This window comes from Felis catus, chromosome B1, assembly GCF_018350175.1.
Source record: "Felis catus isolate Fca126 chromosome B1, F.catus_Fca126_mat1.0, whole genome shotgun sequence".
Taxonomy (NCBI): domain Eukaryota; kingdom Metazoa; phylum Chordata; class Mammalia; order Carnivora; family Felidae; genus Felis; species Felis catus.
Window position 1 is genome coordinate 125,718,288 of NC_058371.1, and position 25,883 is coordinate 125,744,170.

Sequence of the window (25,883 nt, forward strand, 5' to 3'; positions counted from 1 at the left end):
TCAAGCCCTGCGTCGGACTCTCTGCTGACAGCTTGGAGCCTGGAGCCTACTTCGGATTCTGTGTCTCCCTCACTCTCTGCCCCTCCCCCGCTCATGCTCTGTCTCTCTCTGTCTCAAAAACAAATAAACATTAAAAAAATTTTTAATTAAAAAAAAAAGAAAAACCTGCTGTGTGCCAAGCATATTATTCATAGTCTGTATCATTTAAGGCTGTATCATGTAAGCTGCAGTAACAGACCCCACCAAAGATAGTATAGTTCAAAAGCAATAGAATGGTACATTTGTTTACCTACCAGGAAGGTATCCTTGCTTGTAGGGCAGCTCTGTTCCCTTTGGTCAGTTCTGGACCCAGACTCCTCTCCTCTTGTGGTTCTGTTGTGCTCTCTGGCCTCATGTTCTTCAGTAACCAGCCAGCAGGGAGGAGACCCACAAGCTTCTTCACCAGTTTGGCCAAGAAAAGGTACATGTATCTTCCACTCACATTCCATTGACCAGAATTGCTTTTGTGGCCCCTTCTAAGACTTTAAAGTTTAAGAAAATGAGAAATTTAATGCCCTACCCAAAGTTACTCATATTACTGATATTTCAGTGTGATTGTGATTTCCTAAAAACTCAGCACCTTGTTTTTCCTATTGAAGTAGCTTTGTCAATTATAATGTAGTGCGACTTCTAATACTACCATCCCGTTCTCCTGTCCTTCCTGGATATAGGGGAACACTACAAGTCCCAGCATCCTTGTGGGTCTGCAGAGCCACGTGATTACTTCTGGCCAATGGTCTATGAGGGAAAGTTATGTTGCCCCTGCTGAGCCAAGGTATTTAAGTGCAGGTGGGTGTTCTCTGTGCTCTATTCTCGTGGCTCAGTAGCCATGGTTGAGAGGATATAGATTCAACATAGGTGCAGGCAGGATCACTAAGAAAAGTTCATGTAGGAGAGCAGCCCTGGAGGCTGTTGTGATGGAAAAGTGGACTTATTTTGTAAAGCCTCTGACATGAGGAGAGTTATTTAGTACAAAGCATAGCATAAATTATTCTAGCTTTGGAAATCTTGTTAGTTAGCTCGCATTAAGGGTAAACTCTGCAAAGAGCTTCACATGTATCACCTTATAAGAACCCATTGAATTAGGAATTTTAATTCCTATTTTCCTGTTGAGGAAAATGACATTTAGTGAGGTAAAAGAATTTTCCCAAGGTCATACATCTAGTTACTTGAGAAAACAGAATTTGAACCATATCTTTCTCTAAAGGTTATCTCTCACTTAACTTAATTGCCAAGGATTAATTAAAAATAAGCTTTGAGGGGCGCCTGGGTGGCTCAGTCGGTTGAGCGTCCGACTTCAGCTCAAGTCACGATCTCACGGTTTGTGAGTTTGAGCCCCGCGTCAGGCTCTGGGCTGATGGCTCAGAGCCTGGAGCCTGCTTCCGATTCTGCATCTCCCTCTCTCTCTGACCCTCCCCCATTCATGCTCTGTCTCTCTCTGTCTCAAAAATAAATAAACATTAAAAAAAAATAAATAAGCTTTGAGGGGAGGCACCTGAGTGGCTCAGTTAGTTAAGCGTCTGACTTTGGCTCAGGTCATGATCTCATGGTTCATGGGTTTGAGCTCCACGTCAGGCTCTCTGCTGACAGCTCAGAACCTGAAGCCTGCTTTGAATTCTGTGCCTCCCTCTCTATCTGCCCCTCTCCTGTTCACACTCTGTATCTCTCTTTCAAAATCAAATAAACATTAAAAGTAAACAAATAAGCTTTTATTGTCAAATCTGGATCAATATTGTTTTCTGGAATTCTACCTATAAGCTTATCAAAAACTAAGCATATGTAACTTGGACTCAACAAAAAAAACAAGGAGACATTCTGTATTTTAAAAAAAGGAAAAAAAAATAAGTGTATTATACCTGGTTTCATTGTTTTTATTAAATCATGTCTCCTTTTGGAATGATAATAGAATGATTTGAAAAAGGATCTTAGAATATATAAAAATATTTTGAAAATATCAGAACACAGTTATTTCTTAGTTCTTATATAAAGTTAAAATTGAAAATTGGTATTTCAGTGGCAGTTCATTCAAATACCTACTCCTTGAAAATATGAAATGCTAATATTTTTCATTTCTACTTGGAATTTCACAAGTTAAACTTTCTTGTTGTAAATTAATGAGTCACTCTTGCATATTTGAGTTCCTTAAAAGACAAAGAAAAAATATTTTCACTGGTACTTGACCTGTGTTTACTCAGTTATTATAAATAATTTTGAAGAACCTAAAAACCATTATGAAAACTCTGCTCCTCCCACTCCATTCTCAATGTGACTGCCAACCCAGTTCAAAGTTTAATTCAAAGTTGTGTCTGATGATGTCTTTCTGGCTAGGGAAGGAGGTACAAGTGCCATCATGACTGAAAGTTCCTTTTCTCTAAAATATATTTGGAGAGGTGCCTGGGTGGCTCTGTCAGTTAAGCATCCGACTTCGTCTCAGGTCATGATTTCACGGTCTGTGAGTTCGAGCCCTACATTGGACTCTGTGCTGATATCTCAGAGCCTGGAGCCTGCTTCAGATTCTGTGTGTCCCTCTCTCTCTGCCCCTCCCTCCCCTCAAAAATAAATGAAAAAATTAAAAAAAATATTTTGATATAATCATATATCTTTTAAATAAGTATGTAATAGCGTCCTAGGGAAAATCTTCTTTTGTTTATTCAGTAAATACTCATTGTATGCTCACAATGTGAGGCTGAATATTATTCTATGCCACAGGGACAGCATGTAACAGACACAAATCTCTACTCTGATAGAACTTATGTTCTGGTTGGTAAGTGAAGAAAGACCTAGAAGGTGTGATTGCACTCATCAATTTTAAATCTTCACTAAAATGTAAAAGTTTGCTTATTCTGCCCCAAATTAGTTCATGCTAACCTACCTGGTAATTTCCATTCAGTTGCTTAATGTCCCTGTCTCACCTGCATAATGCACTATGGATATAAGGAATTTCTAACAGATGAACCAAGCAAGCATTCTGGTTACCGAAATAAGTAGACTTTTCCACTCATCTTACCAGGATAACTTTACTTTATCTACACTTTAATATAGTGGGAAGCCTAGAGGGTTGGTAAAATCCTGGGTTACTTGGCTGAAAGACAAGAAACTTAAAGGCAAATCACCAGAATTCCTTCCTGCTGTTCAAACTTCATTTCTAAATATCAGAGCCAGATCTGTATTGCCCTCGGTGATTGGTGTCCCCACCTAGACCTGACTGTCCCAAATCTGCTGAAAAGTTCCAAAACCAGCCATGTCTTTCTCATTTGGGTGTGTGCCTAATATAATTTCCCATCATAGTAGTCCTCCCCTCCCTGAATCTATGTTAGTACCTCCAATGGTAATTTTGTGAATAAAATATAGTTATAGTGTCAAAATAATTGTTATTTTTATACTACATGTATATAATTTAACAGATTTGAATTACTTTTATAGCTGTTATTCCATTTCTTTTCTCAACAAGCCAACAAGACAAAAAAGTTATCTTGTTTTATAAGTTGAGAAACCAAGGCCTGATGAATTTAGGACTTTCCAAAAGTCAAATAGTAAATATTGAACAAGAATTTATTTTCTTAATCCAAGTGAATTACTAGGTTGTTGTATGGTAGGTGAATATTTGTCTAATCTCCTGGTTGTAACATTAATTATCCTGGATGAGTTGAATTTTTTTTAATGATCCTTTCTAGTTTGGTTTAAAGGTTTCCTTAAGAACATGAAATATATCAGGGTGCCTGGGTGACTCAGTCGGTTAAGCGTCCAACTTCGGCTTAGGTCGTGGTCTCACAGCTCATGATTTAGAGCCCTGCATCAGGCACTGTGCTGACAGTTCAGAGCCGGGAGCCTACTTCAGATTCCGTGTCTCTGTCTCTCTCTGCACCTCTCCCACTCATGCTCTGTCTCTCTTTCTCTGTCTCTCAAAAATAAATAAACGTTAAAAAAAATTTTTAAAGAGTATGAAATATATTGCTTTTAAGACAAGTGAACAGCTGTCCTCAGTATACTGTGTGTGAACTGTTATAAGTGGCAATCTATCCAGAGGTGATTGATCTCAATGTTTGCTTCTAAATCACATGAGATAAGTACAAAATGAAAGCCCAACAGTATGAGTAATTATTATTTTGGATATATGTGCTAGTTTCCATCGTCAGTGTTTTCAGAGGCTCACCAAGAATATTCCTTTTAAGCTCTTAAGATTAAGGACTTGATGTAATATCACAGATCTAAGAACAATTTTGGTAATCATAATTAAAATTAAAATGATTAAAATTCCATTAAAAGTAAATCAGATTAGTCTTGTTTACTAGTCGAGACAGATTATTTTTCCTTAAAGCATATGTCACTTGAATAAACATCATTTTACCAATTTACCACTTTTACAGGTTCCCCACTCCATAGAATAAACTTCTCCAGCTGCCAATCAAGGCTCTCCATGAATTTCTCTTCTATCTAATTCCATGGCCTTATTTCTTTAGTTGGTTTCTGTAAACTCTTCTCCCCTGTAGTGCTCCATGCTTTTTCATCTGTGCCCTTTGGCTTTGTGCTATTCTATCCTCCTGAAGTGTCTTTGATTTTTCTCTAAGTCTTTAAACCCAATCCATGCTTCAGCATCAAACTCAAATATTCCACTTCCCCGTGTTTACCCTGATCTCTCCATGTGAAACTATTTCACTATAGCTTTATTTAGGGAGTTTTCAGAATTTTCCAAATAGTAGATTACTTTCATTCAATAAATAAATATATGGAAAGTGCCAAACTATGTTGAAAGACATGATGATATGGGGCTCTGTGTTTATGTTGACTGTAGGTTTATATGGTTTAATAAATTTGGAGGAAGTGGTGGCAGTCCAAATTAAACATACTTTTTTTATGGCAGAACTTCTGACCAATGCCTTTAATATGCTGATTAGCATTTTGAGTTTCTAAGAGGAAGACATAGTAAACAGAAATCCCCATACTTATTTGACCAAAGAACCCTTTTTTGAGACACAATTTGGGGAATGTTGGTATAGTGCAAGGAACAGGAACATTGGATTCAAATAAATAATGGATCTAAAGCTTGATTTTGGTAATCATTGGCTGCATGAAAAATTGTTTAAATTCTGACCTCTGCTCTTTACCTGTATTATAATAATACCCATTCCCAAGGATTATTATGCAGATTAACCAAGACACATGGTAGATGCCCAATAAATTTTAGCTACTTTTACTTTTCTGAGTTACAATTAAATTTACATGTGATTTATGTATAAGACATTTATTCATTTAACGTACATTAACTGGACAAATATGTGTGCCAGTTAATGTGCGGATCCATATGCAATGCATATGACAGGGTCACTGTATTCAGTGAACTCCCATTTGTTTCCTGCATTAGACAGTAAACTAATCAGAAAGGATCCATAAAGAGTTCATCTCGATGGCTATGTTGGAAATGACAGTGCATAAAATAGGGGCTCAAGAACTGTCTCCACAATGAATTGTGAAGGACAGAGACCGTATCTGCCTTCTTTACCACTGTGTCCGCAGCATGCAGAATGCACGCAGCACTCTTCCCCACCCTTATGGACAAGATTTTTTTTTAATTATGGTAAAATTACTTCCATTGAAATTACTAGGTGTGCCTGGGTGGCTCACTCAGTTAAATGTCCAACTCTTGGTTTTGGCTCAAATTATAATCTCACAGTTTGTGAGTTCAAGCCCTGTGTGGGGCTCTGACAGTGTGGAGCCTGTTGGGATTCTCTCTCTCTCCTTCTCTCTCTGCCCCTCCACTGCTTGCAGTCTCTCCCTCTCTTTCTCTCTCTCCCCCCCCCTCAAAATAAACTTAAAAAACTGTTTTTAGTTGAGAAAAAAAGAAATTACTAATGTTTTGCATGAAATAAAAATAAAAAGTAATGCATGTAGTTATGATTTAATTATTAAGAATTATATCTTAAAGAAAAATGTTGGAATATACATTCAAATACATATGTAATAAGTTTCATGTTTCACAAAAAATATTTAGAAGAGTAACGTATCTGCTGTCTCAATGGAACGTGCTCTGTGTTCTCCCAAATTAAATTGCTGTCATATTTTTACAAAATTGATTCTTTTTACTCTACAGAACATTGACATACAAGGTAGAAGTTAAATTTTAGGGGCGTCGGGGTGGTTCGGTTGTTTGAGCGTCCGACTTCAGCTCAGGTCATGATCTCATGGTTTGTGGGTTCGAGCCCCACGTCAGGCTCTGGGCTGACAGCTCAGAGCCTGGAGACTGCTTCAGATTCTGTATCTCCCTCTCTCTTTGCCCCTCCCCTACTTGTGCTCTGTCTCTCTCTGTCTCTCAAAAATAAATAAATGTAAAAAAAAAAAAATTAAAAAAGAAAAAAAAAGAGAAAACTTTTCAGCTCCCATTTTGGTCTCAGAAAGACTTCTTGGAAGAGACATTCAACAGGTTTTTTTATCACCAAAGTTAAGAATAGGAATTAAATGATTGGGCAGAACTAGTAGAATTAATCCATCAATTTATTACCACTCTGTATGTAAGAAAAAGCATTTTGCATACCCCCACTCCAATTACCATTAATACTCACAGCTCTAAGTTTGATGGTGGTTGGAAAGTCCAATCAAAAATAGGAGGACTGCTTCTCCTGTAACATCCAAAACCTGACACTTCGGCAAAGGAAAGGGAAAGCAGTGCTAATGTTGTCAGAGGAAGTACCATTTATAACTATTTTAATATCATCTTGCAGTTAACATCTCAAGTTTTAAGGTAAGCTGCATTTATCCATGGTTGTCACATAGCTTTCTAAAAGCACCATAAATCTCCCCACTCCAGACACACCATCCAATAAATATTTTCTTCTCATTTCTAGACAAAACCAAAACATAGCAAAACAAAACACAGGTTCTCTGGACACGGAATGCCAAACAGAACCAAGTAACTAGAAATGATCATGTAAAAAGGAAGTCAAGTCAATGACCTAGGTATGAAATGCTTCCAAACAACCATTCAGTCCCAGTCATGTTATTCTTTGACTTGTAAATTCATCTTGACCACAAAGATAATAAATGTAACTTTAACAAAATTATAATAAATCTAATATACCAGTAAGTTGTAATTTCCATTTATACAAAGTAATTTTAGTTAATTAGATGGACTGTTTATATATTAAATATTATATTAAAAAATCCAAGGAACACATTTCAGAGAAAAGTTGATGAATTATGTGTTTACAGTGTCTTCTTTTCCTGATGAAGTTTAAAGACTGTCAGATGACTTCATGTAGCATAAAACTATGTCCTGGTAGTAAAGGTCTGCCTTTCAAGTTATTATATTTTGATTGTTTTAGTGAGAATTACAAGCTGATGAAATAATTGTCAGGGTTTTTTGCTGTTGTGTTTGTTTTTTTGTTTTTGTTTTTGTTTTTGTTTTTTGGTGTGACATCCTTTTAAATAATGCTGGTATTTTGTGTGATTTAATTTGTATTAAGACATCTAGAACAGATATGTATCTTAGTTTAGATCATATTAGTGAAAACTAATAGGATTAAGCTCTGGGAGAAAGCATGAAAAAGAGACGACACTAATTCAATAAAGTGTTGTAATATATCCCAGATCATCCCTACCTGTAACTTCATGTGTTTCCCACCACTCTCTGTCCTGTGAATGTACTATAATGAGATTTGGTAGAGTGACCTCTGCAGCTCTTCTCCCAACAGGGAGAGTGTGGAGGAAGCCGAATTGCCAGGTCTATGCAACATGATGTCTCAAACCTTCCATTTGCTGTATGAAAGAAAAAGTAATTGAGAAGAATGAGAAATACAACTCGGGTATACATAACACCTAAGTCTAATGTGGGGTTAGGATGCTTTTTAAGTGAAACATACATGAGGTATCAGAAGGCAAGGATTTGATGACCACATTTTATTTTATTTGTTGGTTTGTTTGTTATGTGTGAAACAACTTCTTTATTTCAATTTTATGTTTACAAAAAGACAAAGAGGATAAGGAGTGGGGAGGCAGGAATAATGGTTGGTCACCTCCAGAGATAAAAGGAAAAGGCCTCTTATAGTCAACAAAAATGGATGAGACTGTTCATCCATGCCATTATTAGTAACAGCAATGGCCAAAAAGAAGTCCAAGCAGGGATCAAAGGCTTCTGTTAACAAGGTCAGTCTGTTTTGGGAGAGTCAGATGGTCTGTCCAGTCCATATCCATGAGGAAGAGAAAGCCCAAGTCAGTTTATTGAGGCCTCAGCTGTGGGTGGGATGGGGCCCATTTCTCTGGGAAGAACTGGGCCACTGACTCCAGGGAATATAGGGACCATGAGATACACACCAGGGAAAACCCCTATGAACTACAGGGGCCCACTGCAGGTAGGGTGTGGGGAAACTTGGGCATAAGTGGTTTGGAATCATCTTCAAAGGAAAATCCTGTCTGGGTAAGTGAGGGGACATCTGAATAGAAATAGTTTCAGAGGAACTGATCAGATTGTGATGACCACATCTTAAAAAATCTTCTGAGATGATGCATGATTTTGGAGTATCACCTAATAAATAAGATAAATCAACAGCAGGATGCTGGAGATACTGGAGATAAAAAAGTATTAAATAACATACTTCTTGACAACAGTGGACTTTTAATGTTTGTTGACAGTACTACAGATTATACTTCTGGGGGAATATAGATACTGTTTTAAATAATTATACAACAGGATTTGTCATGCATTTGTGCTCACTTTATAATAATCTCTAGAAACACACTATTTGTGCTGCCTGACCACTATAATAAAATTAAAATTATGCTAAAGATAAAGGATACATATAATTTACCAGATTTTATTGCATATGCATGTATAGCCTCACAAAGATCCAATAAGAGGGTTGCATTTGCATCTGGATTTCTAAAATCATTTGAAATTCCCTATTAGCAAGTGCATATTCATATTCATTATAAGACTTCTTGATATAGCATGCTAATTACTTGCCTGCACTCTAGCTCCCACGCCACAATAAATCCTCTTATAAAAGCAGATCACTGCAAACTTCAAACAGCATGCATCCTTGAGATGCCACTATTAAAGGAAGAATGCTGATGGAAAATCTTTGATCTTATCAGACGTGATGGAAAATACACATTTGTATTTGAGTAAATCTGTAGAAGGAAGCATTCCACCCCCATCCTTAAGTAACCTGAAACCAATTTCAAGTTCCCAAATGCTCTTCAAAGCAACCCGCCTTGGAAGTGATGCTGATGGCATTACAAATTTCAAGGCAGCTTGCTTTTTCCATCTCAAGACTTCAAGCAGATTTCAAATTTTACTTTCAAAGAGAAAGGATATTACCTACTTTTTAGCCAAACCACTAGCCTCTGGGCCGACGAGCAGCATGTCGTAGGTAAAGAACTTACCTATGGTAATGAAAGATGGTACATTACCAAGTAACTCAGAACTTGAATAATGCAATTGATTGTAGGGAATTCTAAGCTGGAAGTGTTTAGAGGCTTCCTGCTTCAGTTCTTGTTCTAGTGTGGTTGACCAAAAGTTAGAATGTAAACTCTGGGCATGTGGCAGGACAAGTATACCCAACAAATTAATCCAGCTCCTCCTGAATGGGGCGTCTATCAAGCTGAAGACAAAAATCGGTGTGTGTTTGACTCCTGCACCCACAGGGAGCCTGAGCCACACAATTCAGAACATTCATACTATGAATAATCCCTGTAGCAGGAGGGTCAGTCTGTGGCTTCTTAAAAGGCCTCAGATTTGTGGTCAGCAGAAACATCCATGAGCCTATTTGGGCTGAAGGATACAGTGGCCCTAGTGAAGTTCCCCTAGCATTTAATTAGGTTTCCTGTAATTGCTTTAAGTAAAAGGAGGGGGACTAAAGCCTGATGTTATCATCTTGGGACACAAAATATTTGTATGTGGTTTTAATATCCTGAGCCCATTTGTCGCTGCCCTGCATTTTGGAAAGAGCCGTTATAGTTCTGAGGAAATACACACTACAGGTTTACCAGCCCTTTGGTGACTGTAAATTTACTGCAACAGCTTTTAAAGGAAGAGTTTTCTTTCCAGTAACTGAATTTCTGCATGAAGAGAGAAGGTATAAACAAGTAAAACAGGCAAAAGTATTAAATGCCAGAGAGTGGAATAAAAAAGAAGGGTGGGGCAGGGGTGAGGGGGAAAGCTGTGTGCCATCCTTCCATGAACTCCTAGATATCAGAAAATGAGAATAATAATTGCAGTAAGACAGGAAATGAGAGGGCCTAACAGAGACTAGGAAAGAGGAAGGGAAGTAGCATTATTTGTTAATAAGTTGGGATTTATGCTGTGGAGATTGTTCTATTATTTAGACATTGACTAAAATAATATACCGATCTTTTCATAGAGGAGTGAGGGACTTAGATATGCCAGTTTCTTGAAAATTCTTTTTAAACTGACCACTGTGGGGGTGCCTGGGTGGCTCAGTCAGTTAAGCGTTCGACTTCGGCCAGGTCATGATCTCACGATTTGTGAATTCAAGCCCCATGTCAGGCTCTGTGCTGACAGCTCAGAGCCTGGAGCCTGCTTCAGATCCTGTGTCTCCTTCTCTCTGCCTCTCACCCACTGATTCTCTCTCTCTCTCTCTCTCTCTCTCTCTCTCTCTCTCTCTCAAAAAATGAATAAACATTAAAAATTTTTTTAAACTGATCACTGTATAAGCATAAAGGATACTAATTTCCAAGACTTTCAACAATAACTTTAAATATATTTAATACATTTTTGGCCACAGAGTTGCCCCTTCAGGATCTTGCCCTGCCTTGGCTTATAAAATTCACTTTCCTGGGCTTCATTTCAGTTCAGGGGCTCTTGAATGGATCTAAGGACTTAGTTGTTTCTATGACTCAAGTCCCTGCAGTCCCTGATAGAAAATATTGCTTATTTCCCTAGTGGAACAGCATCCATTTATATTGAGTGTTCCTTATTTTTCCTGAGGGCTTTGACCCATTTGAGCATGGTCTCGGTTTTAGGACAAGTTCTGGAATACTCTTGTACTCTTCATGTCACCTATACCAAGAAGTCATGCAAATAGTTTAATAAATCATAACTTTTAGGAACTAAAAATTCCTAATATTCATATTTTTCATATTCATAATGTAGTCATATAAATGTGGATGTGTGTATATATACACAAATATACACATATATATGTGTGCATATATATTTATATTTACATTCTCATCTGATTACATCATCTGCATGCTTAACACACTTTGATGCTGTCCATGACTTTCAGAAAGAAATCCCAAATTCTGAACATGGAGTGCAGCTGTGGTTCTCAAACTGTAGCATGCATCAGAATTCTTGGAGTGCTTGTTAAACCAAAATTGCTGGGCTCAACTCTCAAAGTTTCATACTCAATTTGAGTCTGGAGTGGGACCCAAGAATTTGACTTCCAACAAGTTCCCGGGTGATGCTGATGAAACTGTTCTGGGGCTACACTTTGAGAACCACTGGTCCACAAGAATACATATTAACTGATCTTTTTCTTCTCCCTAGCTTCATCTCATGCCACCATCTCTGTGTCTGGTGCTCAGTTGTCTTCTCCTGGGTTCTCAATCTCCTCATTCTCTTTCCTGCGTCTTCCCATATCTTCTGACCCTCTCCTTAGATAATTTAACCAAGTTAACTCATGTTGGATCCTTAGTACTAAGTTGAGTTCACTTGTTATTCACTCTCATTTTCACTATACTTCTTGTTTGCAGCATTGAACACAGTTGTAATTAAATAATAAATTGTATAATCTGTAGTTAATATGTACCCTCTGCACAATAATATAGGTTCATTGAGGGTAAGGACTATCTTACTCATCAGAGATTCACAAGTGCCTAGGGCAATACCTTTTCCATAATTGATATTAAATATTGGTGCAATGAATGAATGAATGCATGCATGAATAGAAAGTACAAAGAAATATATTTAATCTTTCTTACTGTGCTTATACTTAACCCAGTCAAATTCTTCTAGTCCCTCAGGATGCCCCTGCCAATACTCTCCATAGGTACCTCATACGGAAAGTGTGTGCAGTCAAACTGGCAATTGTCCACGTACATTGATCAGATGATCCTTCTTGCTCAGTGCAAAGAAGCACATTGCAGAATGACTCTAAGAAATAGGCTTAGGTACATTAAGATAAATACTCCTAAAATGATAATCTCAGATTCTTAGTTCATTTTTTGTTATTTAGGATGATATAATGCTGTAAAATAAAATCCAATTATTTGAGCATTTTAGCTGGACGCCACTTTCAGAGGATTTTGGTTACATTACAATTATAGAGAAACATTTGGGCTTTCAAAATATTGTGCATGAGAACTTTAAAGTCACACATTCTTTGGGTAAAATAGCAGGGATTTGTTAACTTAAGGCTGGTATTTTTTAAAGAAAACAGTGTGCCTTAATAGCTACAATGCAACTATTAAAAGAACTTAGTTTTAAATAATCGCCACATATTTATAAAGTACTAGCTTATATTATAATAAAACCTGGCATATATATTTTATATGTACATTTATGATTATAGTTTTAGGTCATTCTCATGTCATGTGAAGAGTTAGGGGAAGATTTAGTTACTGTAAAACTATACAAGGTGTTGTAAAACTGTATATAGCTTTTTGGTACCAGACGATATTATAATAAAATGTGATATGTGTTTATATATATTTGTGACTCATATACTTATGATTATAGTTTTAGGTTAATCTCTGTCATTTCATGTGAAGAGTTAGGAAGATTTAGTTATTGTAAGGTTATGTACAGCACACAGATATCTTTCCACAACCTATATAATTTGGTTACCATCCTTAGGAGATGTGAAATTCAAGTTCATGTTTGAATAAACCAAGGAAGATAACTCAGTGGAGGGTGAATGTTTGTCAGGCTATTTGAGAAAAGGTGTAATTTTGTGGAGTGATAGATCTGTTCGACTTTCATCTTCTGATGAAAGCAGATTTGAAATAGCAAATAAGAAAATGAAAAAGTTGAGAGTCCAATAACTGGGGCCAGAGGAAAAATCACAGGTGGACAGTGACGGTACCTGGTGTGTTGATCGATGGCATCAAGACGGATCACTCGGGGGAAATACACGGTGTGATGGTTTGAGTTTTGTTAGTACCAGTCTTTTCCTGACTTCAATCTTCCTTTCTCTTGCCAGGTCTCATTGTCCGGGAAGTGAGCATTGAAATTTCGCGCCAGCAAGTGGAAGAACTCTTTGGGCCGGAAGATTACTGGTGCCAGTGTGTGGCCTGGAGCTCGGCGGGCACCACAAAGAGCAGGAAGGCCTATGTGCGCATCGCATGTGAGTCATGGCACACGGGCCACATGGGTTTCAGAAACCGGTGGAAGGTGGAAAAATGTAGACCGTAACTGCTCTAAATTCAAAGAACCGTAGTCAAAACTCCCAGATTTCTGCATTTGAGCTACACTTTCCCCTTAAGTCCCCAGGGTACCATTTTGTTGTGGTTGTTGTTGTTTCAAGACGCTTTTAGTTTGTCTTTAGGGATGTGAAAGAATTAGTGGTACTTTCAAAAGATTCTGAATTTTCTTTTTGAATCTGGTAATAATTAGGCTACAGGAAAACCAAACTGTATTCCTTTAATAAGTTTATTCTGCCAGTGTGTTAAGACAATGTTGATTAGTTTTGTTATTGGAAATAGAAATGACCCATACAAAGCTTCTCTATTCATTTTTGGAGCCATTCTAGTGCATCAAAACACAGCACTATTTTCCAAACTGTGTTAAATTCTAGAGTATTCATGTTTAGGGAGAGGTTAGGAAGTGCCTCACAAAAAAGCGTTCCATAATCAAATAAATGTGGAAAATAGTTTTTTGGGGGCCAAGTTAAATAGGTTTATTCATTGCAAAATTCTTGGATTTTTAAATATGCTAATACATATTATCCCTAAGAAAAAGATGTAGCCTGCAGCTGTTTTTTGCAGGCCCCTCTTCTCAAGGAGTGCTATTCACATCTTGAGCAACAATGAATGCTGCTTTAATCTGTCTTAAGGTTCCATACTGAGAAATTTTCTCAAGTATGAGACCACTGAAATCCATGTCAATTATATGATCTGAACTCTTTTGAATGTCTGCATTTGACTAAATTCTGTTTTGTGGTGGATATCAGTATCACCCCCAACACATCACTGAGTCCCAATAGTCTTGGCTCTGAGGGTTCTCCCAGTTCCGTATCTGCCTCTTCCCTTCCCTCCTACTTGATCTAGATCCCAACCATTGCAAACACGCCCCAGCCAGTCTCAATGGCTACACTTATTTCCCTTGTCTAGACCATCCTCCATATTACCACAGTGCAGTCTTCCTGAAACTCAGGTCTCTGCCCAGATCACTTCCCTCCCTGCTAAAATGTTACAGTAGCTTGGAGATAAAGGAAAAATTCCTTACCCTTAATGCCATATGCTGTCGTCCGAGTCTGCTAGGGCTGGCATACAAAGTACCACAGCCTGGGTGCCTTGACCAGCCGAAATCTTCTTCTCACAGTTCTGGAAGCTACAGGTCTGAGACCAAGGTGCCAGCAATGCTGTCTCCTCCGAAAGCTTCTCTCCTGGGCTCGTGGATGCTTGTCTCCACATGTTTGCACTGTCTTCCCTCTGCAACTGTCCTGGCCCGCATTTCTCTTCCTATAAAGACAGGAGTCATATTGGATTAAAGCTACCCTAAAGGCCTCATTGTAACTTCATCACCTCTTTAAAGGCCTTATCTGCAAATAAAGTCACATTCTGGAGTCCTGAGGGTTAGGACGTCAACATGTGAACAGTTCGGCCCCTGACAACTATACTTCATGGTTTATATATGCAGCCTGTATTTTCAGTGTCAACCACAAAGAATGTTTCCATTTTAGTCACAGTACATTTGAAATACTTTGATTTCCATGCTTTCCAGCTACTGTTCACAGTGAAGGGTTTCATCCTTCTCTTACTTCCCTTCATTTTTGTAAACGTTCATTTATTTAACAATATTTAGTAAGCTTTTACTCTGTTCTTGGGACAGTTGTACCTATTGGGTATGGAGCCAAAAGCAAACATGTAACGATCCCTGCCCTCATGGAGTTTTACTTTCGGGTAAACAAGGGCGAACTCTAAATAAAGCAAATACTAATCAGGCACAGAGCAGATGGTAAGTGCTACAGAGAAAAGTAGGGGCGCCTGGGTGGGTTAAGCACCTGACTTCAGTTCAGGTCATGATCTTGCAGTTTGTGGGTTTGAGCCCCGTGTCAGGCTCTGTGCTGACAGCTCAGAGTCTGGAGCCTGCTTCAGATTCTGTGTCTTCCTGACTCTGTTCCTCCCCCACCATATGCTCTATATCTCAAAAATAAATAAACATTAAAAAAATTGTTTTAAATAGTGAAGCAGGAAAGGGGGGTATATTGTGCTCAGGGAGGGTAGTCATGGAATTCCTCTGGAAGCAGCTGGCAGTTGAAGAAACCTGAAGGGGGAGGGGAAGGGGAGTTAGGCAGAGGGAGCCGCAAGTGTCACAAATACAAATACCCTGGGGCAGGAGTGTGCTGGTTATCCTAGGCAGATGGCCCAGGACACTGTCGGTGTAACATCTTTGGTTCTTATTTTGAGAAGAGAACTTTAGAATGTTTTCAGCAGAGGAATTCATGATTTGACTTCCATGTCAGCAGAATCATGACTTGTGCTTAGAATAGATGAAGAGTAGAAGCACAAAGACCAGTTATGAGGCTGTGTCTATGAGGGACGGTAAGCTTGCATAGACAAGCAGCAGTGAAAGTGGCATAACCTGGATCCTAGATACAATAGTCTCCCTTCCCCGGGGTGGGGAGAGGGGGGAGGGGGAGGGGGAGAGATGTGTTCCAAGAACCTCAGTACATACCTGAAACCGCAGATAGTACCAAACCCTATACATGCTATGTTTTTTCTATATATACCTATGAGAAAGTTTAATTTATAAACTAGGCATAGTAGGAGATTAACAACAATAAGTAAAGAAAAAAGAGAAAAATTATAAGGGTGCCTGGGTGGCTCAGTCGGTTAAGTGTCCGACTCTTGATTTTGGCTCAAGTCATTATCTCACAGTTCATGAGTTCAAGCCCCACGCTGGATTCTGTACTGACAGTATGGAACCTGCTTGGGATACTCTCTTTCCCTCTCTCTATGCCCCTCCTCCACTCACACTGTCTCTCTCAAAAGAAATGAACATTTTTTAAAAAAGAAAAATGGTAACAATATACTATGAGAAAAGTTATGAGCATGCACTGTCTCTCAAAATATCTCATTGTGCTGTCCTTCTCCTTCTTGTGACGATGTGAGGTGATAAATGCCTGCGTCAGGAGATGAACAGCACAGGTGTGGTGATGTGGTATTAGTCTACTGTCACCCTTCTCATGATAAGTCAGAAAAGGGAACAACCGCTCCTGGACTGCAGTTGACGGTGGGTAACTTAAACCTCAGAAAGCAGAATGGTGGACAGGGAGGACTATTTTACATTTAAAGGCAGAGGTAATAGCTTTTGTTGAAAGATTGGATGTGAGATGTGAGAGAAAGAGAGGAAAGAATGATTCAAGAGATGTTTGAAGAGTTTGTTTCAGACGTCCTCATGAACTCTTTCCTGTCTCCTGGGTCTCCAGAGAGACAGGCATCCCTTTCTCTTAAACCTTCAGAACACTTTGCCCATTCTCTTAACACAAGGCTTGTCTCAATTAAATTATATTCACTGGTTGGAATGTCTGTGTTTCATGCCAGCAAGTTCTTTGAGATAAATTCTGCTTAATTCAGTTTTGCTTGACTTTATATCTTTTGTGCTTAGCCTAACGCCTAGAACATCATAGATGTTTAATAAATTTTGTTGAATTAAAACTGTTAATAAAAATCTCCCGGTGAAGTTTATTAAAATGCTATACATTAATCTTTCCTCTCTGAGCATATCTATGGAGATTTTCCTCTGTCTTTTGTGGATTCTCTGTGAAGTAGATTCTGGAATAGGGACATGCACACAGAGAGGGTGTTAAAGAGGACTCTTTGAGACAATACTGGTGGAGATATGTGGGCAGTAGGATTGAGCAGAAGGGGGACTTGAGCTTCAGGACAAAGGATGGCCCCATAGGGAGCTCTGGAGCTCAAATGGCCCTTTAGAGTTACCCCACCGTGAGATATAGGGGGTCAGTGAGGCTTTATTCCTCCACATAGACTAGTCCATGGATGTGGGCCCCTACCCAATTGTGTGTCCTGGGTCAAGTCAGCTTTCAGCAGCTGAGGGCAACACTCCCAATGGGTGGCATCAGTCCTAAAAAGGGGTCTCAGTGGCATACCCCATATCCACTGCAATCATCTGCCACAAATCTTGAATACTTTATTAATCATGAAGAAAAAAGGTAGTTTCAAACATTTTTAAAGGAAATAAGAAACTAATTGTTTTGGTCAAATATTTAAATGAATTCAAAGTTAGCTTCTAGGGACAGCTGGGTGACTCAGTCGGTTGAGTGTCCCACTTTGGCTCAGGTCCTGATCTTGTAGTTCGTGAGTTCGAGCCCTACATCAGGCTCACTGCTGTCAGCTTGTCAGCACAGAGCCCTCTTCAGATCCCCATCTCTCCGCCCAACCCCACTTGCACTTTCCCCAAAATAAATATATATAAAAGAAACCCAACAAAGTTAGCTTCTAATTACAATCAAAAGCAACACAATGATATGACTGTATCTTTATCTTTCATTGCTATATGTTCATTAATGTCAGTTACAATAAATATTTAAAATTGCCAATTTATATTCCATATTAAATTGGCTTGGCTAGAAGCTGAAGTTTAAGGACTGCATAGTTCCAAGTGATGAATATCTTGTGCCAATTTCATATATATATACAAATATATGTACGTCATGTCATAGTACACGATATATGTATATGTCGTATGTATATATATATTATTACACGCACACAATCTATATGTATGTCCCTATTCTCCACATAAATATTAAATATCTATAAGAACCCCATCTTTCTTTGCAACATATTATACAAACTTCACTAAATATAATTTGACATTTTCAAATAATAACCAAACAAACTGTTCTAGTAAGAGGTTAATTTACCCATAACACCTTTTCATCTTCATGCAATAAGACTGAAGAGCAGTTTGCCTGTACTTCCATATTTTACTGAATTCATATGTGTGTGGCCGAGGACGACCATCCAACATGTAAAGATTTATTCATGTAGATTTTTATGACGCTAAAAAAGGAGGGGTTAAATTTCGGTGATCTCTGTCAGGGCTGATTCCTACGATGTGAGTTTGTGCTAATGTTGCACAAACTTGCAAATTTTCTAGTTTGCCCTGTTTCAAGTGAGCTGTGGGGCTTTGCCCAGTAATATTTGACAGATGGCCATCACATAAACTGCAATTAAAGCTTAAATTTATCTCCGACAGAGATAACTGTGATGCTAAGGTTAAATAAATGCAGTTACCTCTCACCTAATTAGATGTATACTCACGTATACGATGGAGAGGCTCATCATTCTTTCATTAAAAAGCTCTATTTTCAGAAGTTTCTAAAGCAGGAATGAATATTGGCTCTGTTTATCTGCTTATAATATTTTATTTATTCAAACTATATAAAATATAAAACTAATTTGTGACACAATTAAGACAGAGGGGCAAAAAAAGGAAACCTAAGAGTTAGAATTTAGCCAGGCATGAGCTGAGAACATGACATGCTTGCTCTAGAATCGTGCACATTTACTGGAGGGCTGGGGTCTTATGTGGGAGCTGTGGCTTCCATTGCAAAGAGAGGACTTTCTTCTGAAAGACCTCAAACGGGCACTGTAGTAACTATCCAAGGAGCCTTTATGGTAAGATAGCTACCAGTTTCATTAGGTCGTTTCTTCCAGCCTCCCTTTTTATAAAGCCAATGGGAAAATTCCTAGTATTAAGGCAGGACCATAATTCAGGCAAAATGTTAACAAATACTGTCATTCTTTGGGAAATGTCTTGATTTCACTAAGGCTGCTGTTTTGCTGTGGTGATTGTTGGGGGTGTGTTTGTTGTTGTTGTTGTTAGTGGGGAGGGATAATAGTGTCAGTAGCACAGTGGACTGGTTAGAGCACAAGTTTTGGACCCAGGCTGACTTACGTTCAAATCCTAGTTCCATCACTTACTAATACGACCTTGGTCACATGACTTAACCTCTCTGAGCCTTAGTTTCATCAACCGTGAAATGCAAATGATAGGGTTATTTCAAGATTAAATTGGATAAACTTGTAAAGCATCTGGAATAGTGCCAGACACAAAACAAATGCTCAGTGAATGATAATAGGTGTTCATAACAACAGACATAATGATTTAAACTTTATTTGTGCATTTTGAAACTTACCAATACTAAGTTAACATTAAAAACTAAACAGTATCTTCTTGTTTTACAACTTCATGTCTCAAGCCTTGGTTCTCAATCCTAGAGGACGAAATTCCCTGCCAATTCACATACAATTAGATTGTAATTTTCCCCCTTGCCTGAGGATGGAGGGACACTCCATATGGTCACCTTTCCCCTACAATTCAGGAGTTACAGTGGATTTATGTGCACAGAGAATCCGTCTTCCTGGGAGTGGCAGGATGGTTCCTAAGAATGTCTTCTTTATTCTGTGTGCAAACCAATAAATCACAAAGGCCACTGGCTACAGATTGGAATTTGATAGTTCCTGGGAAGAATTAAGGAGGATTAGGTTGGCCCTCTCTGCTGTCTCTCATAGCTTCCTTGTCCTTTTCCCTGAGATCAGAGCCACCTTGTGACCACCTGTGGGTTTGGACCAAGCCTTGTTCATATTTATGAGTCTGTAGTGTCTAGCATGCTATCCAGAACAGCATTGTCCAAGGATCTTTGAGATCCGATGTGTTTACAATTATAGAACTTCTGCATTAAGACTAGCCCCACATCAATTGCTTGATAGCCCCATGCAACTGGTACTGGACAGAAGTATTGTAGAATAATGATAAAAATTGTGACACTGTTTCAATCACCTTATTTTTCTCCTTACATGGTTATCTTTTTTTTTTTTTTTAGTGAAAGTACTTAAAGTCAATTCTCTCAGCAAATTTCAAATACATAATACAATGTGATTAACTGTAGTCACCATGCTGCAGAAAAATATCCCTAGAACGTATTCATTTGTAACCGGAAGTCTATACCTTTTGACCAACACTCACATGGACTAGCTCATTCAGTCCTTGGAACAATCCTATGTGACAGGTATACTAATCACTATTTTACAGATGAGAAAACCGACAACAAAGGGAGATTATAAAGTCCTGCCTGAGTTCACAGCTGGTATATGGAGAAGTTGGTCTGACCAGCTGGACAGAGTTCAGGCTTTAATGAACACTCTGGGTACAAATAGGAGAGGGGAGGACAATAATGTTTATGTCAGGTAGTAGTTCACAAAACTGTCTTTTTTTCCATAGGCATAATGTCAGAAGCTCGCTATTATTTAGTGCAGAAGTGTAATAAGGCCTCGGGTTCCTCTCTCTCTCCATTGCTTGGTCTACTCCAACCACACCAGTCTCCTTGTTTCTGAGTGCAATACACTCATTTCAAATACAAGCTGTTTGTAATATCTGTTCCTTACCACCTGGAAGAGTCTTCCTCAACTCTTAAATGGGGCCCACTTTCTTCTTTCATTCAGATTTCTCTTCACTGGGGTCAACGCTGACCAATTTACCTAAAATCCACGGACCCCAACTCTGTCACTCTTCGAAGCCCAAACCTGCTTTCTTTTTCTTGAGGGTGTTTCTCTTCATCATTATTTTTTTGCTTTTATGTTGACTGTCTCCACCACCAGAATATAAGCTGCACAATATCAGGCACTTTATTTTCTTTATCACTGTGGCCCCAATGCCTAAAAATAGTGCTTTGCAAATGGTTGGTGCTAAGTAACTGAAGACATAAATAAATGGAATGAAATTGAATTACACTGAAAGCATAAGATGCAACAAAGTGATGATGTTGTTCAATGCTAATGATATGTTCTTTTAGTAAAAATGTTTTCTCACCCAAGTAATTCAAGGACATCCGATAGACTGAAGTGATTGCCTCTGTGCTCCCCCTGCAAGCCTCCATCACATTTTTGTACTTACTTATTTTCTTCGTAGCACTTACTGAATTCTCATCTACTATATACTTGCTTATTTATTATGTTAGCGGGTTGTGGTCTATCTCCCTCACCCCCTTAGGAAGTGAGATCCACACGGGCAAAGATTTTTGTTGGGTTTATTCACTGAGGAATTCAAAATGCCTACAGTGATGCTTGGCACAGTGTAGGAACTCAATATGTCTCTTAAGGGAATTCATTAATTAAAATTTCTATGGTGTGGGGGAACAGTATCTTTAATTAAATATATGTACTCTTGTGAATTATTACGTTGGTTTATATACACAGAAGCCATTGCTTGTGTCCTTATATGTTACTTTTCCATTTCCAACCTGTCTCCTCGGCAGAAAACAAAACTAAATTATACTAAATTATAGTTATTTAGCCAAATAACACATGTCTTGAACCAGGTGTTCTGAAAGATTTAGGTTATACCATGACAGAATCCGGTAGCCTAACACCAAGTATCTTAATATAGCCCAGCAGGTTTGCCTGCACACCAAATAAATAGCTTGTTTCCTAACATTCAGTTCTGAACTGTGGATTGATATGATCCATTGTGCAATCATTTAAGCACCCTAATGAGCCAATGATAAGTCACAGAGGCCAGACTTTGAATTAGAGAAGATTAACTGCACAATTTAGATTTTTTTTAGATAGTGAGAGGGAAATCTTTAAAAATAAATTTCTTCTTGTTCCATATAAATCTCAACTGTTTTATTAAATAGTTCATCACGTGTGAACCCCATGTGAAGATTAAAAACTATAACACATACCTGATTTCATCAGTCTATGTTTTTCCAAACATACTTTCTATTGTATTTGGACAGAAATTCCCAAGATTCATAGAGGCCCCACAAACCCATAGACATTCACGGCTCATGTTTATTCTGAGAGGTAGACGACCAGTTGATAGAACACTGTCTCATAAGTTACATTTTGGGAGAAATCAGCTATCTATGTGTTATAGGCAGGGCTGGCAACCCACTGGACTAAAATGTGCCATTAAAGTAATGTTTTATGCTGTATGAAAAGGGAAGTTTATGGCTAAACTGCTTATTTGCAAGAAAAGCTTGTCTGCAATCATTGCATTCATTTCTTTGTACTCTGAGAAAAGAGCCTTAACTTTTTGATATGTCTGGTTCCTCATCCATAAAGTTGGCATGTTTCTTATTATTTATCCCTAAGACATACCTTAAAAAATATTGTGATGGCATATAATCATTTTTTTTCTAAAACTAAAGATGCAGTGTGAATATAAAAGAGTGGCTTGTATGGGTTTTTCCCTTCCTCTTCTCTGTAATGGATGTCATTTGGAGCTCTAGCTCTAAAATATTTATTTTTTAAAAAACCCTTTAGCAAAACTGAATACCAATATGTTTATTCTATAAATGCCCCAAAGCCAAGAAATAAAGAAGAATGGCTGAAATTATGTTTCCCTTCTGCAGGGAATTTGTGCACTTAGGATTTCTCTGTTTAAATGACCTCAGTGCAGTAAGGGATAGCCATCCCTGGGTAAAACTAAAGACATTGCCAAGATAATCCTTCTGCTGATTTCCTTAAAGATCATTCCAACCTCTGTCCCTGGATTGAAGTATGAAAGTGTTCGCGGTAAATTCCCAAGGGTTGTCAAAAACATTACTTTTTTAAAAAACAGGTTACAAAATAAAACTCTGATATAAGCCCCCAGTAGTCCTATGAGTAGGAAGCCTTAGGTCACTTGACCAAGTCATTTATTTAGGAAATGGTGAATCTGAATCTTAAACACACTTGTGACAATGCTTGACTTTTCCACCTAATTATAGATGAAACTTCATATAGTTTATGTTGGTTTGCTGGTTTTTGTTTGTTTTGTTTTATCTTTTACAATATTTGAGAAGAAAAGGCAAGTGGGAAAGAGAACTTCATCTCATATTTTGTAGACATTGTGTCCCTTACATTTAAAAATCATGGTAAGAGTTGCTAAATATATGTATTAAAAAAATCATGATTTTTTAAAAATTCTAGGCAAGATAAGATAAGCTATTCCTGAAAAAGAAAACCATGGCAAACTTTTTAGGGCTGTATGGCCTTAAGGTTGGCATTTGTTACTTTTAATAAGTGTCCAAAGCTCAGAAGACTGATCTAGTTCTCTCAAAATATGCTGTACTGGTCAGTTCACAGCACTTACTTCCCATTAACAGCCAGAGTTGGTGATTTAAGCATAAGTGGTACTCTACTATGACAACATAATTAGTGCCTTTTATCATTATTGGAAGAAAGATACTTCTTTTCCTTCTAAGAGCATAAGTATTATGACTATATGTGACCACAGAATTATCTTATTCACTAGAGGAGCACTTTGAAAGTACATTAAAACAAATTTTTCAAAAGTAAAAAAAAAAGGTTCAGCACCTCTCTGTTCTTTCAACATGTAAAAGAATTAATTGTATGAAAATGTGAATCATAGTAAATCAGCTATATTTGCTTGATGCGAAGACAGACCTGTGTCAGAAGGTACTGCAACATGGACCTCTTCTAAGCACAGAGTTTCTCTAGATTGAGAGCTGCTTTGTCAAGACTTGCTCAGTCTGGGAGGCAAGGAGCTTAATTCTGATACTTGGAGTATGGCTTCTTGGTAGAAATAAATAAATACGTAAATAAACAAATTATTATTTATTTAATTAAATATCAGTATAAGCAGGAACTCTATCAAAGTTTGACAGCTGGGGCTGGATGGAATGGATATCTGAGTGAGGATATTTGTAGAGGGCTTTTAGGTAATAGTATTGTCCTCTTAAGGGTTTTTACATGTATTACTTTATTTGATCTTCACAATAACCCTGTGAGATAAGTACTGTAGTTATTCTCATTCTAGGGATGAATAAACAAAAGCACATAAATCTCTGAACACACAGGACCAGGATTAAAGTCAGGCAGGTGGATCCAAGCTGCACACTCATAACCCCTGTGGTAGGCTGGATAATGGTCCCAAAGGCATCAGGGTCCTAGTCCATGGAACCTGTAAACCTTACCTTACATGGAAAAGGACTCTTTGCAGATGTGCTTAACCATCCTGAAAGGGAGAGGTTATTCAGGATTATCCAGGTGGGTGCTAACTGCCATCACAGAGGTCCCTATAAGAGAAAGATAGAGAAAGATTTGACACAGATAGAAGAGGAGGGGCCGTGGGATTGCAGAAGCAGAGACTGGAGCGATGCTGCTACAAACCAAGAATGCTGGCAGCCACGGAATCTGGAAGAGTCAAGCTTTGGAGTCTCCCAGAGAACTTTTGGAGGGAGTACAGCTTTACTGTCTCCTTGACTGTGGCCCAGTGAAACTGATTTCACATTGCTGGCCTCCAGACTATGGGAAAATAAATTTTGGGTATTTTAAGCCAGTAAATTTGTGGTCATTTCTATAAGAAATAAATGCAAGCATTATGTAGTACTCCTCCTTCAACAGACCTACATAATGGGGTAGCCTGCTTATAAATAGCTGCTGAACTTGAACAAGGAAGTTAACCTCTGAGGGTTTTAGATGTATTATCTATAAAGTAAGGGGGTTGAACTGTGTAATTTCAAAGAGTTTGTATAGTTACCATAAGAGAAATTGTTTCCAGATCTTCAGTAAACGGGTTTACCAGATTATTTTGGAAATTGATTTTAATTCAACATTTTTTAAGGATCTCCTATGTACTAAGCACCAAGCACCGAGATGTATTTGACCCTAAAGAATTTTTAAAATGAAAAAATAAAATAGCATTTAATTGGCTGGGATTATTTACTTTATCTTCTTAAAGTGAAACTTGGGGCACCTGGGTGGCTCAGTAGGTTAGGCCTCTGGCTCTTGATTTCCGCTCAGGTCATGATCTTAAGGTTTGTGAGATTGAGCCCCCGATCAGGTTCTATACTCACTGCTCCTCCCCCATTCATGTGCTCTCTCTTTCTCCCTCTCTCAAAATCAATAAATAAATATTAAAAAAAATAAAGTGAGGGGGTCTGGGTGGCTCAGTTAGCTAAGCGACTGACTCCGGCTCAGGTCAGATCTCATGGTTCGTGAGTTCAAGCCCCACGTCAGGCTCTGTGCTGACAGCTCAGAGCCTGGAGCTTGCTTCAGATTCTGTGTCTCCTTCTCTCTCTGCCCCTCCCCCACTCGAGTTCTGTCTCTCTCCCTCTCTAAATAAATGAATAAATAAACAAGCAAACATTAAAAAAACCTTTTTTTTAATAAATAAAAAAATAAAGTGAAATTTAACAGTGATGTAATATCTGCTAGAAAGATGGCTATAACTATGCAGACACACCCCATATCAGAAAGTTTTGTGTAGTGAACTCTCAATTGGGAATGCAAATTGCAACATATCTTGAATGATAACTCCTGCTTAGTTGTAACCTCCCAGGGTTCTGTGCTGGGGAAGCTAAGTGAGGCTAAATCCGACTCCAGAGAAAAGAATATAATGACTTACACTGTCATGGAAGGCACTGGCGCCAAACGTTTGCTATTTCTACTCTAAAGAACAAGAGCTGAGAAGAAATCATAACCACTCTGGACATGTTCCTACTTACCTGAAAGAGATTCAGGGTTTTGTTTACATAGCAACCATAACAATGAAGACACTGGTTCAGAAAAGAATGTGGGAACATATTTATCCTATGTAGTCATCAAAAATTACAGAAATAATTACAAAGTGTCTTTCCAGCCATCAAGAAACCTCTTGCTTCTCCTGACTCATGTGCTAATAGTTTCCA

General features: G+C 38.2%; 1 protein-coding gene and 1 long non-coding RNA gene across 3 annotated transcripts in view; one reads left to right on the forward strand and one right to left on the reverse strand.

Moving 5' to 3' along the window:
- UNC5C (unc-5 netrin receptor C) overlaps positions 1-25,883 on the forward strand; it is a 357,599-nt gene that overhangs the window by 218,354 nt on the left and 113,362 nt on the right. For both annotated transcript variants that reach the window (XM_019829187.3, XM_011281792.4), the window contains exon 3: positions 13,197-13,340. In XM_019829187.3, the coding sequence (XP_019684746.1) occupies positions 13,197-13,340 (144 nt within the window). The remainder of the gene's footprint in view (positions 1-13,196; positions 13,341-25,883) is intronic.
- Positions 13,281-24,764, reverse strand: LOC123385010. Its single transcript, XR_006596926.1, has 3 exons — positions 24,168-24,764; positions 14,441-14,676; positions 13,281-13,413 (listed from the first exon to the last, which is right to left on the reverse strand). It is a non-coding gene; the product is annotated as an uncharacterized LOC123385010 (long non-coding RNA).